The following is a 10,440-nucleotide window of genomic DNA, read 5'->3' as shown; positions in this document are numbered from 1 at the left end:
TATATTTGTCTTGTAGGGAAGGAATCATATTAAGTTCAAAAGAATAAGATCTTCCCATGGAAGCAAACATAGAATATAGATTATTACAATTTGTATCTACCAAACAATGTAAACCAAAAATTGGGTGCTTTATTAAGACCACAAAAATACTTTCTCCCTTGTGCACCTCCAAGGAAGTAGTATAAGGAGTAAAACTAAAAATAGTCCTCTCTTTCTTCACTATATCCCGAAGTTGAGAAGTCTTTGTTTGAAATTGATTTTGTTCCTCATTCTCAACTTTAAGATTAGTGGCAGCATTAGGATAAGAGTCAAAACTTTTATGAATAAAGAGAGTTCTTTGCAAGGCTTGTTTGGTAATAAAATAACTCTCCTTGTTCACAAATGTTTTAGTGGAGTCCCCTTCATCCACACTCTCTCCTTCTTTCCTTTCTTTATTTCTTTTTCTTTTCATTTGCTTTTGATCCTCAAACACTTGGGGTGGTGTTAAAGGATTAAAAAAAATTTCCTTATTTTTATGAGTGAAGGTTATTTTGTTAGTAAGGCCATCATGTATAGTTTGTTTATCAAATTGCCATGGCCTACCAAGCAAAATATGACAAGCTTCCATAGGGATCACATCACATAAAACTTTGTCTTTATAATCCCTTATAGAAAACTTGACCTTCACTTGTTGATTCACCTCCAATTCCTCACCTTCATTGAGCCAATGAAGTTTATAAGGATGAGGGTGAGGAATAGTGGTAAGGGCTAACTTGTTAACCAACCTTGTACTACAACAATTAGAGCATGATCCACTATCAACAATAAGAGAACAATTTCTTTTGGAAACTAAACATCTTGTGTGAAAGATGTTCTCTCTTTGTGATAGTGAAGTGGGACAAGGTTGACTTCCAAGAAGCCTTTTGATCATAAGAAGATCACCATCAACAGGATATAGCTTTTCACTTGGATGATCTTCCTCACTAGTCTCACTATCACTTGAAGTGGTAGAACTAGATTCATCATGACTGCTATAAATGTCTTGTCCTCTCAAAATCATAACCTTTTTAGTTGGACATTGAGAAGCTATATGGCCTCTCCCAAGACATTTAAAACATTTGATGTCACTAGTTTTACTACTAGAAGTGACAACATTTTTATTTTCTTTTTTTATTTCTTTTTCTTGACCCTTACTAGAGTTTGTAGAAGAGTCATGTTGACCCTCCCTCTTGTAGTCATTCTTGATATATGAGCTAGATTGAGTTTTATCTTTAAAAGAACTTTTCCTCAAATTTTGTTGTTCCACCCTTATACAAAGTTGGACCAAATCATCAAGGTCCCTATAAGGGAGTAACTCAACTCTATCTCTAATATCAAAATTTAGACCACTCAAAAATCTAGCAATGGTCAATCTTTCTTCCTCCCTTATCCCAGCCCTCATGAGATACAACTCCATTTTTTGTCTATACTCCTCAACACTCATATTCTTTTGTTGGAGTCTTTGGAGCTTATCCATAAGCTCCCTACTATAATAAGAAGGAATGTGCCTTATTCTCATAGCACTCCTCAATTCATTCCAATAAGTGATGGGAGGATCATTGTGAAGTCTTCTCTCTTTCCAAGGATGTCCACCAATACATGGCTTGTCCTTGAAAAGCTAGGGTGGCTAGAGGAACTCTTCTTTCCTCACCTACTTGATGACAAGTGAAGATTTGCTCCACTTTCATCTCCCAATCCAAGTAGGCATCCACATTTTCTTTGCCTTGAAAGTAAGGGAGATCAACCCTTGATTCCCTCACTTTGTGTTCTTTAATGACTCTCCTAGGATGAGGTTGGTAGTATGCATCCATGTTCAAACTACCATCATTTTCTTGGCTTTGAGAGTCATTGGAACTCTTAGTGGAAGAACTTTTTTGGCTTTTATGTTTATGAATTTTTTTTCAAAAGTTTTTCTTCTCTTAGCTTGATCTTGTTTATCTCTTCCTCCAAAGCAACAAGTTGTACTTCTCTTTCAATTTTCTCTTTTTCTTTTTGAAGTACCTCTTGTTGCTTCCAAAGTTTTAGTGCCTCAACCTCCTTAACAATTCTTCTAAAACTTTTAGGAGATTCAAAGTCACTACTACTTTGAGAAATATGACTCATGATTAAGCAAGAGAATTTATATGCTATGCAAAAAGATATAAAATGTTTTTGGGATTTTCTAGGAATGAAAATAGCACTTGGAAGTCTAAATGTACAAATTGCACTATCAAGGGAGGTGAGCTACAAAGAGCCACTTAATAACCAAGCTTTTTCAAGTAGAAATCACTAAACTCCTTTGTGGTACTTCCAATTCCCCAAAACTTTTCACAAAGATTTTGAATGCTTTTCACAATTGGTTTGTTTTTTAAGCTAACTTTACGTGAGCAAATAAAACTACACAATTCTAGACGAAATAAGGCAGCAAAGAAAACACAATTATGAGCAAGAAACTTAAAGGAAGCAAGAACAAGTAGCTAGTCGGATAACCCTAAGTGGAAGATTGAAACATATGAAATTTCCAAGCCACTTCCACTAGTACTACACGTGAGATGCTATCAAGGATGTAGATATACCTGACCAGCTTCTTAATACTCCCTCCAAGCTTTACAAATTGATTTAAAATACAAGAGTTTTGACAAAAAATGTAAACTAGCTTAGAAAGCAATAAATGGCGGTTTTGTGACCAATTAGTGACGGTTTTTGTGTTCAACTTTTCTAACACTTGTTTAAGTGTCTTAATCCGCCACTAATCCTTAAAATTTTATGCTCCTGGACCTGCAAAGAATCACAACAAAAGAGGTTAATGGTGGCTGCCTCACAAGGTGAAAGGAATGGTCACTCAAGTGAAGGAAGTTTAGGAAAAGCTAGGTCACTAAATTAGGTCAAATTTTTGTGGTATTAATGTCCAAACTTTTCCTACACTTTGTTGAGCAATGCTTTATCCTTGAGCAAGGATTTGAGGCCACTTCCAGCACAGGAAAATTATTGAAAGAAAACTAGACAAGTAATAGAAGCACAATTTGAAAAACTTATACCAAAAATTAAGAGTAATATGTGTAAGACAAGACTCAAAGAGGTTCAACAAGTAAAACTGAAAAATAAGACTCCAAAATAAAGCTAGCACTCAGATAGGAAAGTTCCTAGATAGGTACTAGAGTAGATGAACAAAACAAAAAAAATTTCAAAGCAATTGGATGAGTATAGAACAAGTAGTAGTCAAAACAATAACAAGGAATCAAGTGATTTTTTATCAATACACACCTCACGACTTTTTCAAATTAAAATGTCTTATATATTTTTTTTTAATTATTTCTTTTTCTAGTCTCAAATTAAGACTCCAGAGAAGGTGTTTGCCTTTTGTTTCAAATTTTTCTATGATTCCAAGCTATAGAAACCGAGACTACAAGTTAGCCAAGAATTAGGTCAAAATTCAAGTGAAAATGAGAAACTAGTGCACTAGTCTTTAGGTTTTTGGTTTGGATTCCTTTTGAACTCTTTTCTTTTGAACTTTAGGTCTTTAGGCTCTGTTTTCCAGCCTCTTAACTCACTTTTTTTTTTAAATTTGAATCCACAAAATTAGTGCTCTAGAAGTAGGATTACACTTGAAATTTTGAGTCAAAATTTTTTTTATAAGATTTTCAATGGAAAGTGATTTGAAAACTTAAGAACACAATGGAAACCTAACTCTAAAGAAACTTGCTAGTACTAATAGCAAATTATGAACACAATAAGGTAAAAGAAAAAGCACATATAGGTAGGCACAAAAAAGATCAAACCGAGAGCAACATGTAGACACACAAATCAAAATAAAACTAGGTTAAACATGCTATTCAAGGAATTTGCAACATATAAGGACTAAACATGAACTTCTAAGACAAAACAAAGATTCAAAAACAAAATCTAATGCATATGCATGAGGTCCAATCACGGACACATACAAGAGATTGAGAGACTCAAAAAATTCAAAAAAAAAATAGCACAAGCAAAAAGTTCCTAACAAGTTGATTATGGAAGAAAATCAAGAACAATCAACAATGGATCTATGAACACCATAACATCAAAATATAGATCCGAAAGTGAAACTCAATTAAGACAAATAAGAACAGCAAAGAAACAACACAAGACACAAGAAGAAACGGACACAATTTGAAGAACTTATCTCCTTGAAGAAACCTTGCTCTTGATACCAAAATTGATGGATGTGAGTAGTAGGAGTGAAACTCAAACTCTTCCTAAACTCCTCCTAGGCTCGGATCTTCTTCAATGGAGATGGAAACACACTTGAAGAACTCGTGAAGATGAAGAACACTTGCTGAAATGGAAGAAGGAAGCATCCAAGCTCAAGAACTCAAGGGATTGCACACTTCAAAGTGAAGGAAACTAGGTTTTCCTAAGGTTTTTGAAGGCATTCTCTTAGGTTTTCTCTCTTGGATATTTCGGTGACTCTTGAGGGAATTAGCTGAAGGTAATGTTCAGAAATTCTCATATATTCAAAAGTGATTACAATAGGTGAAGGACAAGCTTAAGTAGGCATGGTTTTGAGACACTTAGGTGCCTAAACCAAACTACACAAAATGGCGCCTAAAATTTGAATTCAAATTGGAAATTTGAATTCAAATTTTGATGCACATGGGTGTGGCCGTGAGTTTAGGTGATCCTTTGCATCTAGGTCTGATTTGAGAGTCATTTAGGGTTAATTTGAGTGTCACATGTTCAGCCACCCATTGGTGCAAAACATGTGACTCAAATGTAACTTAAATGGCTTCCAAATTAAACTCAAGGTAACCTAGTTAGCCTACTTTAGTTTTTCTTGTATTTTCCTAATCTAATGACCTAAATATAATGGTCAATCAAATACAATGGAAAGGAAAAATTACAAGAATTAAAATGAGCCCAATATTGGGTACCAAAAGTCCAAAGGCCCATGAAGCCCAAAACTAGGCCCAACTAGCTTACAACCTAAAATGCTACTCTATGTGGTCCAAAATACAAGACCAAAATATATTCAAACTATGCTAACAAAATGTAATAAGATTGTTCATAACAAGATAGGCCCATGTTGAAAACTTGGTTTGGGCCTTCAAAGCCCATAGGGCCCATTGGGCCTAGACTGGCCCAATCTTCCATGTCTAGCCCACTCCTCTTGGATCTTTGAGTATGTCACCTCTTGCACTCCAAAGCATGATTCCATCATTCAATAACCACAATAATAAAAAAAATGAAACGCAAGAGTTTATAAATGGTTTTCAAAAATAACATTTACAATTCCAAATCCAAATAAAAACATATGTTCTAAAAAAAATCCTCTGCCCCGATGTCACAATATCAGAGCATCCTCACAATTCAACTGTTGGCATACTAGATGCCACTCGAAGCAGGATCTTCCTCACCTAAAACATCCACAATTTGTATGGTGAGAAAAGAAAACATCCATATGTAAAGCACATACACAACAATGTAATCTCATTACAATGAAACATTTACAAGCATTTCTATATATATCATAACTCTATCAATCATGCATCATTTTCACTTCAAAATTCGCAATCACACCCATTTATCTCAAATCTTGCGATTAACATTATCATTTTCACATTCATAATTCACACAATCTTATAATTAACACTATGCCAAGGCCACGCCACAACTGACATAAGTGATACGGGTTAATTGTCTCACTCATCCCACACCATGCCAGGGTCACGCCCTCCCTGTAGCATCACTTACCCAGGGGCCGTGCCATCCCTGGTCATTGATGTGAGGAACCATAATCACATTACAATTCACACAATTTCTTACAATTAACCCTATGCCAGGGCTGCCATATTTGACATAAGTGATACGTGTTAACTGTCTTACTCATCCCACACCATGCTAGGGTCACGCCCTCCCTGTAGCATCACTTACCCAGGGGTCGTGCCATCCCTAGTCATTAGTGTGAGGAACTACAAATCATAATCCTATTCACATCCATACAACATCTCATCTCATAACTCAATTTCATACACACATCAAATAGGTCCAAAATAATGGGTTTCATACATATCAAGCAATTCACATTTTAAATCATCAATTTTTATCAAATAATATAACAATGATATTCATAAATTAATATAATAACCAATAGAATTAGTAATTTAATATAATTTCAGCATAAACAATAAAATCCCTAATTGTTCCAAAACCTAGCTCACAGACACTTTTCTACAATTTCGTTCTCTCTCTCAGATCATCATTCTTACAAATTGTTAGCATATTTATAATCTTCAACACATACAAAATCTAATGGTATAATTAATTCCTCAAATAGAAATAATCCAATTTTTCCAAAACCTAACCTACAGGCACTTTTCTATAATTTCGTTCTTTCTCCTAGATCATCATTCTTACAAATTATTAGCATATTTATAATCCTTAACACATACAGAATCTAATGGTATAATTAATTTCTCAAACAGAAATAATCCAATTTTTCCAAACCTAACCTACAGGCACTTTTCTATAATTTCGTTCTCTCCCCTAGAGCATCATTTTTACAAACAAATCATATATTTGTTGTCCTAAATATATACAGAATCAAATAATGCCAATAATTCTTTAAACAGAAATAATTATAAAATTACTCATAATCCTAAGGGTTCTTCCTCTACCCAATTCCCTCATGTAACTCCACATATAAATAATCCCCTTTTCCCCCGTACCTGGATACGTAGAAGCTGAATTTATACGAGATCTGGTTGGTCTCCCTCGCTGGGTTCCCCTCGGTCTGAAGCAGAAAGTAGAGGGAAAAGAAGAGAGAGCAGAAGAAAAGAAATCAGAAAATGAGAGGTGTGGCTTTTCAGAGTGGCAGACAACTCAATTTATAGGCCTCAGACTTCGCCAGAACGGCCCGTTCCAATTTCGGAACGGCCCGTTCTGGACCCCAAAATCGTGAGCAAAAAGCACACCAGAACGGCCCGTTCCCAAACCAGAACGGCCCGTTCTGGTTGCATTTATTACTCACAACTATCGTAGCCCGTTCCAAGCCCGTTCCAAGCCCGTTCCCACTTAAAGTATAAAGCAGTTTTTAATCGTCCAGAACGGCCCGTTCCAACTTGAGAATGGCCCGTTCTGGCCTACGAACTAACATACAATTTGGTAGTTTGGAACGGTCCGTTCCAATTCCGAAACAACCTGTTCCCAGCTACTAAATCACATACATTTTGGTAGTTTGGAACGACCCGTTCTAATTCCGGAACAGCCCGTTCCAAGCTACTAAATCACCTCTATACCTTTATAAAATTTACCAAAATACCTTCAAAAATAAAATAAAATAGAAATACGAAAAAAATGGGGTGTTACAAGCCGCACTTTCCAATTTACGACAACAGGATGATGAATCTTTAAGACACTTCATGGAACGTTTTGCCAACGTTTCTATAAAAATTCGTAACCTTAATCCTGAGGTCGCCCTTCATTCCATGCTTATGGCACTTAAACCCGGTCCTTTTGTCGATAGTCTTTGCCGACATCAACCGGCAACCATGGATGAACTCAGAGCACGTGCAGCTAGCTACATTCAAATGGAGGAACATGTTGAGTTCCGCAATTCTGTCCGAGATAGTTTAAACACCAAGGGAGAATCCAGTACCAAGGAGAAGTCAAAAACTCATTTTGACCAAAGATCAAAAAGACCTCGTCAATCACGAGGTCCCAGGTATGACTTTTATACACCTCTTAATAATCCTCGAGTCAATATTTTAGAGGAAGCTAACCATGCAGATTTGATCTCCCTACCTCCACCGGCACACAACCCGGTCAATGCCGACAAGAGCAAGCACTATCGCTATCACCGAAATTACGGGCATACAACCGAAGAATGCTGGAGTCTCAAAGACCGAATTGAAGAACTTATTCAAGCTGGTCCACTTGGACAGTACGTCCAACGCGGGCAAACCTCTCGTGGAGGCTACCGAGGACGTGGTAGAGGGCGCGGCCGATATCCTGGCTGATATCAAGGTCGATATCAAAACTATCAAGGCCGATCTGAGCAACACAGCTACCACCAAACAAATGCACACGAGGAAAGCAAACCAAGCACAAATAGCGCAGACCCGCAACAGATGGATAAACCTTCAGAGGGAAACAACATATGCGGAGTCATTCACACCATTTCTGGTGGGTTTGCAGGAGGAGGAAGTTCCAATTCAGCCAAAAAAACGACATCTACGCATTGTCCAAAACGTCAACCATTGCCATAACTCGGAATCTAAGCCAGAAACTCCTACTCCTCCCATCATTTTCACAGATGATGACTAAGAAGGTATCAACTTGAACCGAGATGGCCCAATGGTCATCTAGGTCGAGGTAGCCAATTGGGAGGTCCAAAAAACCTTGATTGACTAAGGTAGTTCTGCCGATGTTCTGTATTGGCCGACTTTCTTGAAGCTTGACATTCCTCATCACATGATCCAACCATATTATGAACCCCTTGTTGGGTTCGCAGGTGAGCGATTTCATACTCGTGGTTTCGTTGAATTACTAACCTCTTTTGGTACAACTCAGAATTCCAGGAGGATCTTGGTGAAATACCTGTTGGTTGACGCCGTCACTTCTTACAACATCCTAATTGAAAGACCAACTTTAAATCAATTAGGAGCAATCGTGTCAACGCCTCATTTAACTATGAAATTCCCAGGCACCAATGGGCACATAATAGCTGTCAAGGCTAATCAACAGATTGCAAGGAAATGTTATGCTGAAAGTTTGAAGATTACACCCCCCAATCTTCAACCTGAAGCGTCAACTTCTTCTGTCATTACTCACATCGGTACAAGGGAAATGGCCGACTTAGATCCCCGAGTTGATAAGCATAACCACCGACCTGACCCTATTGACGAGTTAATTTAGTTTCAGATTGGCAGAAAGCCAAACCAATGCACCAAGATTGGCAAGCATATTGACCCTGATGTCCAAGGTAAAATCATGTCAATACTTACTGAAAATGCTAATCTTTTTGCATGGAGTAGTGCAGATATGTCGGGGATAGATCCCAATTTCATTTGTCACAGGTTGGCTATCCACAGAGAGGCACGACCTATATCTCAGAAGTAAAGAAAGATTGGCGGTGAGAGAAGAGAAGCTGTCAAGGCCGAAATGCAAAAGCTTTTGAATGCCGGATTCATCAGAGAAATCAAATACACCACTTGGTTAGCCAATGTGGTAATGGTTAAAAAATCCAATGGCAAATGGCGTATGTGTGTTGATTACATTGACTTGAATAAAGCCTGTCCAAAAGACGCTTATCCACTCCCCAGTATTGATAGATTGGTTGATGGAGCCTCAGGGTATGCCATGCTCAGTTTCCTAGACACCTATTCAGGTTATAACCAAATTCCGATGTACCCTCCAGATGAGGAGCACACTGCCTTTATCACGGAACAAGCCAATTATTGCTACCATGTCATGCCCTTTGGACTCAAGAATGCAGGAGCCACATGCCAAAGACTCATGGATAAGGTCTTCGCCAATCAGATCGGCCGTAATCTCGAGGTGTATGTTGACGACATGGTTATCAAGACAGAATCCTTTGAAAATCATGTCCGAGATCTGGAAGAGATTTTCAAGCAAATCCGAAAACATAACATGAGATTAAACCCGGAGAAATGTGTTTTTGGAGTTCATGGAGGCAAATTCTTGGGATTCATGATCACTTGTAGAGGAATTGAAGCAAATCCTGACAAATGTCAGGCGTTGATCAACATGAGAAGTCCCAAAAATCACAAAGAGGTGCAGAGGTTGGCAGGAAGACTTGTTTCGCTATCTCGGTTTATTCCGAAGCTAGCAGAAAAGGCCAAGCCTATCTTCCATTTACTTAAAAAGCCAAAAGAATTCTGCTGGAGTGACCAATGTGAACAAGCTTTCACCAACTTCAAGTAATTCTTGTCAACTCCACCCATCTTATCCAAACTGAATTACCAAGCTGATCTCCTATTATACCTTGTAGTGGCCGACAATGCTCTTAGCGCAGCACTTGTACAAGAGAATGACAAAAAACAAACTCTCATTTACTTCATCAGTCGGGTATTACAAGACACCGAGAGGAGATATCAGACAATAGAGAAGCTAGTCTTGGCATTGGTAGTTTTATCTCGCCAACTTCGCCCTTATTTCCAAAGCCATCAAATTATTGTGAAGTCGGATTACCCCATCAAGCAAATATTCAAAAAACCTGATCTGGCTGGACGGATGATAGCTTGGTCAGTCGAGCTCTCTGAGTATGGTATAAAATATGAAAGCCGAGGACCATTAAAAGCCCAATGTCTGGCTGATTTTGTTGCTGAGCTCACCCCTGTTCCACCTATGGATGAACAAATCTGGACGCTACACGTAGATGGATCTTCTAATGTGAAAGGCAGTGGTGTTGGCATTATTCTTGAAAGGCCAAACGACATGATGCTC

General features: G+C 37.9%; 1 protein-coding gene across 1 annotated transcript; it reads left to right on the top strand.

Annotated features, from left to right (window-relative positions):
* Positions 1–8,445: 8,445 nt before the first annotated feature.
* On the top strand, positions 8,446–8,889 carry LOC145949624 (uncharacterized). Its single transcript, XM_083060176.1, has one exon. It carries the CDS (start codon positions 8,446–8,448, stop codon positions 8,887–8,889), a length of 444 nt encoding a protein of 147 aa, XP_082916302.1.
* The last annotated feature ends 1,551 nt before the right edge of the window (positions 8,890–10,440 follow it).

The sequence above is a fragment of the Cajanus cajan genome, chromosome 7, assembly GCF_000230855.2.
Source record: "Cajanus cajan strain Asha chromosome 7, NIPB_CcT2T_4, whole genome shotgun sequence".
Classification (NCBI taxonomy): Eukaryota; Viridiplantae; Streptophyta; class Magnoliopsida; order Fabales; family Fabaceae; genus Cajanus; species Cajanus cajan.
This window is presented reverse-complemented; position numbering and strand designations above follow the sequence as displayed.

What these genes read in the sequence shown, in the direction of transcription:
- LOC145949624 (XM_083060176.1), top strand. Translation starts at nt 8,446, where the DNA reads ATGATCCAACCATATTATGAACCCCTTGTTGGGTTCGCAGGTGAGCGA.